Below are 14,688 nucleotides of genomic sequence, written 5' to 3' on the forward strand. Positions count from 1 at the left end.
AGGCTCACTGACACTAACAAATGTATTCATGTAGGATAGCTACAAGAAAGAAATTAATTCTAATCCTAATCTCTACTGTAAAATTGAGACAGAAAGAGATTAATTGTATTGTCCAAATTTGCACAGGAATGTTTACGGCAAAGTCAGAATCTGACTTGTGGATCCCATTGCATGACCTTTCCCTTTAATTTTGAAAAGGAAATTATTTTCTTCTTTTTTTTTTCTCCTTTTTTTTTCCTCCAACTCTTCAGACTCACAAATGTTTAGTTTTGTTTAGCCTACTCCTAACATTTTAGTCTAGTTTTGGGCAGAGCTTGTTATAGGATGCTAATTTCTTGCAAGGGAGAAATAATGTTATGCATAAATTCTATAATTGTTTCTGAATATATGTGCATGATAGACCTTTGGAATAAATTTATAGCTTTTCAAAAATACAAAACTACTGTTTCAATATTTTCAATATTTACTAACATCTAACATCTACTGAAGTTAGCATAAGATCTCCTAGTCATTTACAAGAATGTAAACAATCCTTCAGAATATTTTTGTTATAGCTTGTATTTGATTCCTTTTTCCTTACTCCTGTGCAGCCACATTAGAGGACAGGCTTATGAGTTATACAATATAGGCGGATCATGTGAGCAAGGTCTCCATGGGAACTGCCTAATTTGTGCTTTTATTTAATTAGAGTTGTCCATTACCTCTCCAAATGAAGTTTAATTTAAATTCATATGCCAGTCATTTTAAAAATTGTGTATGACTTTTTATCTGTCACTTACTGAGATCTCTTGAAGGCTGTATTTTAGCAGAGTGAGTTTATTTAACAATTGAGTTTATAAACAAGATGTTTATTTGACAGCTCAGCTTATCCAGCAGTCTTAACATCCTTGGTACTAATTCTCTATGCAGTATCTGTGCTATACTAGCCATTGTTATCAATTATATATTCTTAACCTCAGGAATTGTTAAAATCTCAGAGCAATTGTTTGAGAGATCCATTTTGCTCATTTTGCTTCCTGTGAGATAATTGGGAAAAAAAATCAAAGTACAAATAAGAAGTGTAACCAAGACCGAAAAATATGTAAAATGCATGTGTTTGTTAAATGGAGCATTGAAATGGGAAAAACAGTGTGTCTATTGTAAGCTGCACAAAAAAACCCATCTTGTCTGATAGAGACATTGAGGTACTCTTAAGAAAAGTCTGAGTTGGTTTGAACTTTCATGAATGTCTGCCTGAGGGTATGATAACAAGAACTGATGCAAGTTATTTAGAAGTCATCAGTCATCAGTTGTGCAAAAACTATGGTCTGCAATACCTGATTTTATCTTTCTCTGAAGAGCTGGTGGTTGAACTTACAGCGAGAGGCTATGGAGTGCTCCATAGCTCTTCTCAGGGGTCTGTGCTCGTAATACACACAGATGGAAAAAAAAGAGTAAAATAAGAGGCTGTATATACTCAATAATTTCCACATATTTGCTGGTGTTGAGACACCAGCAAATATGGAAATAGGGAAAAAACATAAAACTCATTAAAAATATAGTATTGGGTAAATACATGAAACATGTTATTGTGATGTTTTGTATCATAATCTATATATTCTTAAACCAATCTTGCAATTTACAGAAGTGTTACTATGCAGCTCTGTTTTAGAACTATCTAAACTAAGTGCCTGGTCCAAAGTTAGTTTGTATTCCAGCATGACAGGACGGCAATGCAGAGGCAACAAACTGCAACTCTGAAAGAGGTATAAGCAGGGTAGCTCAGAGCTGCACTCAGGCAATTTAAGTGGTTTCTGCATTCATGCAGAATATACATATCACCTGCATTTAAGTACTTTTCCAGAATTACAGAAGTGATGTCTGGCACAAAAGAAAACGTTGCTGATAGGAGAAAATCACCATCACAGCATTGTCAGAGTTCACAATGGCAGAATTGAACTGATTGTGTATAAGAGGTAATAAAAGTGGCCTGAGAATCATAAGTGGAAAGTGCTAAAGGTGCAACTGGAAGGACTGACAGTAAGGATTCTTCTGGAATAAATACATGAAGCTTAAAAGGCAGTAGAATTCAATGCGACAGAAAAGTTGAAAAGAACAATGTAAAAGATCTTATAAAAAAGACGTTTATTAATATTATTACACCAGTGATTTGAAAATGTCTGGTAAAATTAAAAAATTAATAATAATAATTGATGAGCACTAGAACAACTGGCAAAGAGGGATAGATACTGCAGATAATAGCACCTCAGCAGCTTCACGTTATCTGAGATACTGAATGGTAATAGATATCACTGAGTGGATTTAAAAACTAGTGGAGAGTTTATGTCTGGATATAGAAAAATATCAGAGGTATTAAATAGCTACTTTGTTTCTGTCTTTTCAGAAGAAGAGGGTGGCGATCTGCTCAAGTCGGGCTTCAGTTTTCCAGGGACGCCAGAGGAGGAGCTAGGTACAGATATCATCTCTCAGATAACTGGTACTGCTTGAGCATCCAGAGGCTGGGCGCAGCCGTGGGGTGAGGCAGCAGGAGGCTGCTCTGCGGTACAGCCTCCCTTCAGCCACAGAGCCCACAGCAGGCATGGCACCACGTGGTGTCAATGAGAGTGGCCAAAAACCTCTCAGTAAAATCCTTCTGGGAATTTCTCACCTGCTCTATAAGGTTAGAGAATGGAAAGAAAAAAAATCAGATTTGGGTAACACCCACAGAACCAAGAATTCAAAAGAATTACCAACCTTACTTCTTTTGTCTTTTTCTCTTTGTCTTACCCCTTAGAGAACATACTAATTGCAGACAGAGTTTTCAATGTTACCTTTTCAATTTGAAAAAGTAACAAAAGCAAGGAGAAACCAGAAAATCTTAAAGTCCACAAGTGAAATCTTGATACTTTTGTCTTACAAAGCTAGTAGTAAAATATCCCACTGACTTCAGTTTTATACATTTAAGATTGTGCAAAATTGTGTTTCTGTTCCTGTGTTTTCATATTCAGATTCTCACTGGTTTATGTGAAATCCGGGGACCCCTGGTGGCCTAGTGGTTAGCATGCGGGACTCTCACCGCCGCGACCCAGGTTCGATTCCCAGTCCCCTGGGCAGATGGAGCCCGTTAGCCCTGTGAGGCCATCCATCTATGAGAAGGTCACTCTAAACAAACCTACGTCCTGAGGACCTCACTGCCATTGTCCAAGCTCGCTTGGCCCCGGCAGATGAACCTTAGGATTAAAGGGTGGGCTCAGTTCAGCGCAGGCTGTGTCTCACCTAAAAAACCCATTGCGCAGGCTGGAAAGGTAAAAGACCTTTCCCAAAATCTTCGTTCGCGAAGACTGGCCATTATTATTATTATGTGAAATCCATCAAAATTTTGATTTATGTGCAATTACTTTATGTGGATTTTTTTGGAAGAGAAATATGGAAAGTGATTTCTGTGTATTTGCTAGTTAAAGCTTCCTTTATTCAGTGTGAGCTTACTTACATTTCAGAAGTCAGTATAATTTTTCTCTTTTTGTGCATATGCTTACGTTAATACATTGCAACAGTTTATTTTGTGTTATTAGGATATTGTTGTAGTTGACAAGAATACTGTAAGCTCTCTCCCTGACTGTATTGTTGCACATTGCTAGGAAGATAAATCACAGTTGCTATATTAAGGAAAAGTACGCAAGCAGTTTGAACAAGGAGCATGAATTTAGGCAGGGGTTGTCATTATGTTTGAACAGTCTCTTAGAACAGGATTTTCTAAAACAAGTAGTGTTGTCACTCAGTTACACTCAAATCAGGGAGTTCCATAAATGTTCAGTGTAAAAATATCTGTATTGGACTTAATGTTCAAAAACAAGTGAAAAAAACTACAGGATAAGTCCAGACCCGAAGATCGTACAGAAGGAGTTGTTAAGAGACTGAAGAACCTTCAGGCAGTTTCTGCCTTAATCAAAACAGTGTAAGCAGGAAGATATGGCTAAACGTGAGGCTTTCTTGGAATCTCACAAGTGGATCCTATGGAGGAGTCATGAAATAAGCAAATATCTCAGCCTTCTTGGATGTTTGGAGTTTTTCGTCCTGCTGTCCCATTTCACAGCACACAGAAAGGACTTCAGATGGGTTAGAATCTCATTTAAGAGCTGGAAAGTAATTCAGTAGTAGATGTCTAAACTGTAGATTTCTGGAGTTCCTTTAGAATCAATGAAGAGTGATAGACTTTGCCAGGACATAGCAGGTTTGGCCTACTTAAGAAGCTTAGTGTAGAGTGAGATAAATCATGCCCTAGAAGTATGTCAAAATTGTTCTCCTTCCCATTTGGTTGAGACTGAACTGCAGGATTTCTGAAGCCAGAATAAATGATATATAAGTCAACAGTATGAAATGTCAGGTGTCTATAGGAGCAAGAGCCCTCATATAAAATAGGCAATAAAAATTGACACAAAGATATGTGCTAACTGATCAATCATACAGCACCCTAACTAAGAAGAAGATAGGGGATTAGTCAGAAAGGAGAAACAAGAAAGCCAAAAAACATTAAATCACAGCCAGACTGCAAATAAATTAAGGTGCTTTCAAAAAATTTCAGCTATTTATAGCAAAAGGACTGAAAAAAACATGCCAAAAACAAGGGCAAAGAACGATCTGTCTTTGCTCCTTAGTTATGTGTCCCTAGTAGAGTTCTCTGAAACTAAGTACCAAAGATCTCTAGATCATTCATAGAAAGAGGTGAGTGGCTTTAATATTTTTGGAAGACAATCCTGTCCTCCTAACTTAACTATCAAACTGTAGGTGGCCAAAACACGTGGATTGTATGTTATGACTGGGTTACTAAAATTATTAGAGAGATGACACTGCCCGAATTAAAGGGTGTATGAGACCATATGCCCAAGGATAGTGAATGTGAGGTAGAGAAAGATAGAAAAGAATGGGAAAAAGAGGGCAGAAGGCGAGGGGGAGAGACAGATTAAGTAAAAAAATATCACACTCCGGGGATTATGACAGAAATCTTCTTCTGGTCTTCTCAGTGGTGAGGGTTCCAGTCTTGTCAAAGTAATAGTTGAAGCCTGGCTCCATCGAGGGAAATCCAAGATAGTGAAAGAAGCCCACAAAACAGAGTCCATAGGGGTATATATTATGCCTAAGGTAGGTGGAAATGCCCTGGTACCTCCCCTGGGGCTGAGAGTTTTACACTGGATGATGTAGTACTGGATCACAGACATTTCCGGAGTTTTTGACACCTTCTAAGAGTTTACAGCTGCCTGTTATGTGAGCACAGCTGAGTCAATTATGGGCAATTGTGGCCCGTCAGCAGACATGAATGACTTCAGGCTTCATGTGAATGGCTGGTGCTTCCCCAGAAGGGAGTTATCACAGCTGAGTCACTCCTGTAAGGATTCGATTCACCGGATTTGCCTCTTTCCTTGTCTTGTTCAACACCCAGCTTGTAGCCTGATTGTTTGAGCCATTAGCATTCCAGTGTCTCACACTAGTGGATGGTTCTTCTTAGACCTGGGATAACTGGACAGTAGTACCACCTTTATCTTATCTCAGGTTCCCATCACAGTTCAAATTAGTAGGCATATTCAGGGAGGGCTGGGCTTCAATGAGCAGTTGCTTCTTTACTACAGTGAACAAAAGTCTTTCAGTGATTTTAACAATATTTAAGACATTAACCATTTCAGTGTCTCACACCGTATACCATTAGTAAAAACATATGATGTCCCATTCTCCCCTAGAGAAAATCACTGAAATTGATAAGGCTTTTATAAAAGTTGTTGGATAGTAAGTTAAATTCTGTGTAGACAAGCTCTGTAGTTATAGCTGTGCTAGTGTGTTACACCTCTACTAATGGATAGGATATATCTGTCTGTCCTTCTATCTTTCCTCCAGTGTTGTGTTCTGTCAATTGAAGATTTGAGTTCAAATCCATTAATTAAATTAAATTAAAAAAACTGCAAACTATTAGATATTTCTCAGTCTCCACTTTTTATTGCTGTTGCACAAGTATAAAGTTAAATATTCATTGAAGAGAAATCTGATTCTGGGTGAATACTATGATCACTGAGCTATGGAAATTGGCTTGCTCTCTTTCTGTATATACATAACCCAATGACTACTGCATTATTTTGTATGAACAGCCTCAATCTGAAGGACTGCTAGAGACCTTAATTCCAGAAGAAAACACAGAAAGGGCTTTCCTGGTGGAGTGAAATAGTTTCCCAAGTCGAAGCAGAGTCAAGATAATGTTCTTTAAGGTAGTTGTAACTGCAGGGCCATTCATTATTCTAAACTCTCATTGTCCCAAGGAGCTTCAAGTTATGATCTCTCTGGTACTGAAGAATTTCTGACTCCAGGCCCTTATTTGCAAAATGAGTTTAGTATTTCCTAGTGAGGTTTTGGGGCTTTGGTGGGGATTAATTAATATTTGCACAGTATCTCACCAGAGTGAGAATGCTGAATAGTCATTAAATAATATTATTAATAAAATGATCCGCTGCCTTAATTGGAAAAAGGTATCAAGGGATGGGACTGATCTCAACTCTTTTACACTATTGATTCTATGAAAGACCTCATTAGATAAAACAGGCAGAAATGCAATGGATTCCTTCAAAAAAAGCTTACCCGAGTGTTCATAGTCTGTTCTTGAAAACAATATTTTATAGCTTTTCCATTAACATTTATTTGTCAACAGAGTTCAGGGCGATAGGTATTATTGTTACAAGATTCACAATCACACCAAAAATTTCAATTCTTTTCACTAATAATATCTCAAATCAGCAGCCTGATAAAGTGTAAGATAAACCAAACACAGATATTCTTCCCAAGAATGCCAAGGCAGTGGAAGGATTAAAAAAGGTTTATTTCAGATGCAAGGACCACTTCCTAATGATGCTGCACATACCAGGCCCCCAGAGAAAAAAGGCAATGCCCCACCTTCTCCAAGGCTCTCTTCTCCTCTACCCTTCCTGGCCCGAGGAGGCCTTGTACGTCTGCATGTTATGTCTCTGCATACCAGGGAGAGAGAGAGCTTGCTTACAGCTTGTCCCTGGAACTTTCTCTGAAATGCAGAAGGAAGAAAACAAACATCTAACCCCTTTGAGAAGGTGTGAGAAATATCTCTAATTAAAATTTAGAAGACAGCCAAATACAGTGAAACAAAGAATTTTATTAACAGCACACTGGGTGCACGAACTTGTGACCTGGTCCGAGCACCCTGCCTTTGAAAAACACGCCCTTTTTGTACCCTGTTGGTTACATAAGCTGTTACATATTCAGCAGGTGACAGGTATTTTACAAAAGGTAATTTCTCGACTCAGGAGGGTACATTTGTACAGAAGGGTCTCTCTGCACACAAAGGCCAGCCACGCGGCCAAGGATGCATTTTTATTTTTATACTTTTCTCCATTCCCGGATGCCAAGTTTCCCTGGCGTCAGGCCCAGACAGGGTCTTCCACTTTAGAGCTTTCACAGTACGCCTAAAATACCCTTGGAATTAAATGAAGGAAAAGAAAATCCCACCACCTTCTGTTTTCCACTAAATTAATTTTGCTTATAATAAAACCAGATTATTTATTTCTCATAAAGGCATTTTACAGGCTTCCTAAGCAAAATCAAGTTCTAGCTTTCTGTCACAAATTCTTCCGAAATTGTACTTATCCCTACATAAAGGTAGCAGAGCAAGAGAGCTGACATGCATGATCTCATGCAGCTCACTCTAGGTCATGAAAACTGAAGTTCTTCTAATTCCTAGCTTTCATCTAGCTGGTGTTTATATTATCTGAATAATGTTAGTGTATTAGAAAATAAACATTTTATAAAACTACTCTTTTGTATGCTATCTAGAAATTTCTCACCGTCTTATTTACTTTAGGCCTGTAAAGGATAAGGCAACATTTTGCTTTGTATGTTAAAAGCAAACAGTGCAATCTTAACAAGAGACAGAAAAAATGCCATGTTTGAATGGCATTCAAATAGTTAAAGAAAGGTGAACAGGGAAGATGGGATGAACTTCTCTTTAAATATAGATTTTAACAGGTAACATGCACAGAGTAAAGAGGAAAAAATAGATTATTGAAAAATTATTTTAACTCCTTTTTATAGGTAAGGAAAACATTTATTTTACATAAGTTTTATGCGTAGCCGCTTCTAAAGTCAGGCAAAGAAAGAGAACTTGCACTAAAGGCTTTTTGTTTCAGTAAATTACTGTTTTCTCTTCAGGAATGGATATTGAGTTGATGTTAAGAAAAAGGCTGAAACCTGTAAACCAGGTTGCAGTTACTAATAATGCTCTTAGCCTGCCCCAAATGCAAAGTAAACTCTAAAGGAGTTTAAGGGCAGGTTACAAAAATGTATTTTTATTTCACAGTTAATGCAGTCGTGCTTTTGATTAATTGGTAAGGTTCAAGTGTCAGACAGTAACTCATGGTTATTCAATCACTGTTGATTGTATGATCATGACATTATGACCGTATGTGTTGAAAGGAAGAAAGGATATAACCGTTCTTGAAATAAAAGCATAAATAAAGGCCTGACTTTTCAGTCTGTCTCTCCTTCTACCAAATTATCCAGCTTTACTCAGTGTAGTCAGTGTCTGAACACTTCACAGTTTTCAGGGGTTTTAGCTTCATGTACCAGGCATGACAGGCAATTTTCCCAAAGACAGAGAAGGGGTTGTCAATGAGCTCTTGGCTCTCTTCTGTGGCACATCCATGACTCAGTCGACCTTTCCCCAGAGCATTCAGGGATGGTTAAGCATGTGTAGACTTTGACTGGAGTTGGCGGAACTTCAGTCAGAAGCAGGGCTTGACCACATGGAGTAAATTGCAACAGTGACACTCATACTTGTGATTAAGAGGCACAATACCAAACACTCTATTCTAAATTCTTAGATGGGCATTATCCCAGAGGCTGAATATATCCCTGGTTTCTGACACTAATCCTCAGAGGTACAGAAGTTACTTTTATTCTTTAGCTACGGGGAACTGAAGTAGGGAGTCTACAAGATATCCACAAAGGTTAACTGCAACCCAGTGAGGCAAGCTCAAGCCCCTTCATGGCAACTGGCATAGCATTGTATGGCCGTATCCTGAACCACACAAAGAATTCATGGCTGGACAGGAAAACTCGACTGCAGATTTTCCAAGCTAATCCTCCTCTAACCACAGGGCTATCTTTCTGTCATGTGATAAAAATATGTAACCAGGTGGTTTGGTTGGCAATATAAAAGTCTTTTAAACCTGCAAGACATTTTAAACATGAGGTGCCCCATTATGATTCAGTGTCACCCTATTATTTGCTTATTGTGACTAGATGAATAGATACTGCAAAAAAATAGCCTTTTTTTATTACTGTTATTCCATCATATCTCTAAATAATTGCACTTCATATCCTTTCTTTTTCAGTACCCAGAAACTGCAGTGTAGAAGCATACTGATGAGATGATCAAGATCACAGAAAATGTTAATGAAATAATACAAAATGTTTTTCAGAAAATAAATTTTGAGCTTTAAATTCCTTTTAGTTATGCTTCAGAGCTTATTCTGTGAATTACTTTCAGTCATAGTATAAAATGATATCATATGGGCTAAGCATCATATAAAAACATGCTAACTGTCCTGCATTTTAATTATAAGCTGTTGGCAACAAATGCTTGCTAACAATCTGCAGACCAGAAGCTATTTCTAAAAATTAAATACCTCATAATGTCAGATACCTCTGCAAAAATCCCATTAGGCCCAAGGTCAATTCACAAACAGGGGAAGATATTTGTAAGGATGCAAGATTAATCAAATAGGATATTTGTTATGAATTATTCATTCATTTCTACTACAGAATACAAATAGGGTTATGCATTCATAAACAAATATTTCTGTTCTAAATTATTTCACACATGGGATATTAGTAAAGGAGGGACATTTTTCTCTCCCTCGTGCCCTGCTGACCTCTGTAACACCTGGGTGCATCCCTGACATGCAACATTTAGTTTCCCATAAAGAGCGCAATGGCTGCAACAGAGATGAGAGACTGACTCGTGACTGCTTTGTTGCGCCTGCCTTCCTCAATGAGTGTCTTCACTGTATTGTCCCTTTTCAACAGGATAAAATGTGCAGCCTTTTAAATGTTTTCCCATGTTGAGCAGCTTAAATGATGTGCTCTCCATTTCCCCATTAAAAAAATTAACCATTCTCTACCTCCACATTCATTATAGGCTGCTTAGGCTCTAGCAGGAGTGGGACAATTTATTGGCTCAACCAGGGTGGTGGAGATACTTCCAGCTTAGAGGTAAATGACTAGAGTTTCTTCTCAAAGTGCTGGGCATATAGGCCGTTGATTCTGTCTGTCTTCTTAAGGGGATTTGCACTAGAGTAAGCAGTGCAGCAGGATAAACACCAGCAAATATTGCTTATATGATCCCAGCTTTCAATGGTGAATTCAGTTGTCACCTTTCATTGTGCAACTTCATATGTTTTTTCTGTCTTTCTACAATGTAGTTTCTCTTCATAAAAAAACAAAAGAGACAGCAACATATTAAGATGACCTGTCTAAAATTTGCTCAGTGGGGGTACTTACACCATCACCTTGTGCCAGGAGCAAGGGTCACAGTTGATGCTTCACTACCACATGGAAAATCTGGGTGCTAATGGATGTGGCAAAAGGCAATTAATGTTTGTAATGTTTGTCACAGATCCAAAACAGAGCTCAGCCAGGCAGAAAAGAGGCAGCACCCTGATTTGAAAAATTCCCAATCTGGAGGTTATGGAAAGAGGAAGACTGTCTGCCTGTTACTATGGCAACAAGTTTAAAAGGGAACTTGACACCAGGCTGCTATTTCTTCCTGCACCCCATAGGAAAAATCAGGATGAGTCCTCCTCCATCTCAGTGGGTTGAACTGAACAGAAAAGTTCACTGTAAAATGACGAAACAGCGAGAGTCAGTGCCAAGGGTGTACAGCTGAGCAGATAATGATGAACTCCAGAAAGTAAAAAAAATAATTTTTTGGGGTCAGACCAAGGCTAAAACTCTAAAATTTTTGCTGAAACAAAAGGCTGCAAAGGATGGATGCTGAAGCAAACAGAAAATCAAATAATTTCCTTCAGTTCTGACAATTTAAAAATTGTATTGAATGTTAAAAAATAAAAAAAATAAGATGATTTTGAGGTACTTTAAATTAAACAGTCATATATTCTATTACAATAATCAATGCTTTTGAGCATTAATGCATAGATTATTTCTTTCCCGGAAGAGCACTCTGTAAAATAAGCAAAATCTTTAAAATTCATGTTTTAAAGAAATAATAAATGGCTATTTGGAAGGAATATATGATAAATATTTTTATTAGGACCATTAGTTATCTCAGGTCCCTTAGTATTGCAAAGGATGGAAAACTTCCTCCATGATATATCATCATAAAAAAGGACAAATTCAGAACAATTCCAGAAACACTAAGAAAAAAATTTAAGAAAGAATATCATAAATATTAGCATTATTTCTTTTGTTTGATTTTCATTTAAGAATCAACAATAAGTGTTTCTTATTAGAAAAGAAGCCCTGGAGATGTGGTGATTCTGTTCAACTGAATAGTTGGTTCAAGTGGTTTGGATCCTGGGGATCAAATCTTGGCCATTGTGCTATCACTGGCAGTATTTTAGCAGAACCAGTTTCACCCTTCCATGCCATCATCTTCCTAGCTGGGGACCCTTCCAGGTTTCTAACACATTTATTCTAGTCCAGCACAAATTGTGCATTCTGCAAAATACAGCCCTGATTAGAGGTGATCTACCTCAAGTAACACAGCTGTTGTAGGTCAACTAAGCAAGAACTTTTCTCAGCAAATGTTTAGAACTAATCCTGGCCCTGTGAAGTTAATGGGAGACTTGTCACTCCCATCAATGTGACAAGGATTTCCCTTGTACTTCCAGAGTGGTTTGTAGATTCCTGTGTACACCTTTGAGCTGTACCATGCAATACTTTGCCTTTCTTTTATTGCTGAGAAAATAGTGGCAGTTTTATGACACCAAGGGAAACTGATTGTGTGCTGACTTAATAACTGCAAGCAGCAAAATTTTCTCCTTTAGGAAAGGAAGTCCATAAAGCCAGGCACAATAAGGAACAAAAGAAGGTTAGTAGTGTTGGGCTAGCTTTTCTGGTCTGTATTTGGAAGCATTAAAAACAGTTGTTCAATGATACTCACATATTGAAGCCCTGGTTAACTCCATGCGGCTGTATTTTTCCAGAAAATAAACTTACGTGTTGGTTATTTTAGGTCAATCTTGTCATGATACATTATAATTTTTTCACAACTCTGCTGATCATACAGATTCTGTGAAAAAATATTAGTTGTAAATCATTTTGTGGACTTACCTGTGTCATAGCACTGTTGAAAAGGTGAATAGTGGCAACGAACTTCAAACTTGAAAAGCACTGTGAAGGTCTGTGTGCTACATACCAGTCAATACCAAGACATCATACACTTCAAACCAATTGAAATTAGTTTTGCACCATCCTGAGGACTCCCTGCATCGCTCCACTCCATATCCTGGAGCTTCTTGCAAATCTCATGTTGCCTGTCATGAATTTCTGTCCTATCCTTTGTTGTGCCTCTTATCCTCTTCATGCAGTCCAAGTGCCCATTCTTCCACCCAGAAGATGTTAGATGTCTTCATTCCTCAAATACTGTTACCAAATTTCTCCTTTTTCACATATAGCATGCCCTGTTCTCCATGTCAGGCAGTCAGTGTTGTAACTGGCTTTAACTTGTTCCTGGTCACAGCTTTCCCCAGTAATCATAGCTCTCTGTGCTTTTCCTCATCCTGATATATTGTGCTATGTGTCCCCTGAAGATCAATACCCACACCAGACACCCAGCTCCCCCAAAGATTCCATTCTTGCTCATCAACTGTTATTCTGCATTCCTTTTACTACATACCCTTTTCCCTCATCACACTTATTTATCTCAGAAATTTATCCCTTGGGATGTTGGATTGCCAGTCTACTTACCTTTATTTGAAAGGTGGATGGAATTGAAGTTGGAGAACTGTTCTGCTGAACAATATGATTGGGTACCATCAAATATTTGCTCCACCTGCAAGACACCTGCATAACAGTGCTCAAAACTGACTGTACTGAATAAATTGTAGCACTCCATGTGCTCCTTACTTCTCCCTTTGAGTTGTCTGACTTTGCTCCAATTTGATATGTCTGGGACTCTGGGGCTGTTTTAAGAATAGAATTTTAATGTCCATTTTTATCTAATATAGGAGTTATAAAAACCATCTTACCCTTGGTCATTATTTGTCATGTGGTTCCACTGAATTAGCTTGGGCTGTCAAAACATTTTCCATCATTTAGCAGTATACTATGTGCCTCAGATCACCAAAATTTATATATTTATGACATGGGTTTCTGCATTGGAGCTTGTCAGCCACAGTTTTTGGCTAGTCAGCAGACACAAATATGTACGTGAGGGGTGGTATTCATCTGACACTTTTTGGACACGTACTTCAGGCTTAAGAAGAATCATGCCAGTTTCTCACAATCCAAAATAAAACCACCTGCAGACTGCACATTTGTAACAGTGTTTGGGAAATCATATCTGTGTATCAGATGGAAGAGTCCTATTTATATATTATGAAACTATAAGGCAACAGTTCAATTGTATGGACTGGACACATCCTTTAGCTCAGTTTAGTCTCATAATCTAAACAGAGCCATGCGTGCCTGCCACACAGACTGCTCGGAATTCTGAACAGAGCAGTATTTATTTTTCAGGCGTGTCAGAACAAACCAGGCATCCACATGCAGCCCGTGTGTTTGTTTGAAGCCTTGGGCAGTTTGATGTTTGGCTTTAGGTCCTCAAAACCACCTACTTCTTCCTTTTGACTGTGCAGGGAGACTGGGTGCAGAAAATACTTGTTGCAACAGTCTTATGAGAGTCAATGTTACTTTTCTTTGAGGGCGTGCTACCCCTCGAAGTTTAGTATTTCAAGTAAGCAGTGTGAATTCCTTAGGTAGGAATCCACAGAAAGGTCAATGCACTGCATACAGTACACACACATCACGGAATATACAAGTCATCTTCTAAAGCTGGAAGTTACAGTCAGTCACTCAATCTTTGCAATTTTATGTAAATTTTATACAAGGTGTTGTGCTACATAAATAGGCTGGAAATCTCATGAGACCATAACAGAAGTTTAAGGCATTTCCAGAATTTCTTACTTGCATTTGGCAGATTAGCACTCTTGTCAATCCCTATAAATATTTATTTTCAAGGTTAGAATAAAACAGAGAAAAATAATCAGTTAATGAGGAAACAGTGTTCATCTAATAGTACTTAATTAAGACCTTGGACAGACAATTTCCAGTTAAAACATTTTAATTATCCATTTTCATATTTAGTATCTACTTATTTGATTAATGTACCCATTTTTTCAGGGTTTTATTAATTTTAGGTGAGACTGTGAGTATATATTTTTCATAATACATCACAACACTGATCATCGTGGCTAGGTTTCGCAAACGAAGATTTGGGAAGGGCTCTACCCACGTTTGTTACAAGCGCGTTGATGGCTAAAAAGGCCAATATGAGATAGGCATGTCCGGTTGCAAAAGGCACAGGAGAAAGACTCCTTAGATGGTATATTCCGCAAGGCACGATTCTTTCTGTGTTGTCTTTTCTTCTCAAGAGTGATCCTGCGTGCTTTCTCAAAAGCATCA

General features: G+C 38.0%; 1 protein-coding gene across 11 annotated transcripts in view; it reads left to right on the top strand.

The window, feature by feature from the left end:
- The window catches only part of DLGAP2 (DLG associated protein 2), a 402,991-nt gene that overhangs the window by 294,982 nt on the left and 93,321 nt on the right, over positions 1-14,688 (top strand). For 6 of the 11 annotated variants that reach the window (XM_027690134.1, XM_027690135.1, XM_027690144.1 and 3 more), the window contains one exon: positions 2,384-2,449. The exons of 4 other annotated variants lie outside the window; for them this stretch is intronic. In XM_027690134.1, coding sequence (XP_027545935.1) covers positions 2,384-2,449 — 66 coding nt within the window. Of the gene's footprint in view, positions 1-2,383; positions 2,477-14,688 lie in introns of all 11 variants that reach the window. One more of the 11 variants, XM_027690133.1, reaches the window with a different exon arrangement.

The sequence above is a fragment of the Neopelma chrysocephalum genome, unplaced genomic scaffold (genome assembly GCF_003984885.1).
Source record: "Neopelma chrysocephalum unplaced genomic scaffold, ASM398488v2 Primary Assembly neopelma1_80b, whole genome shotgun sequence".
Classification (NCBI taxonomy): Eukaryota; Metazoa; Chordata; class Aves; order Passeriformes; family Pipridae; genus Neopelma; species Neopelma chrysocephalum.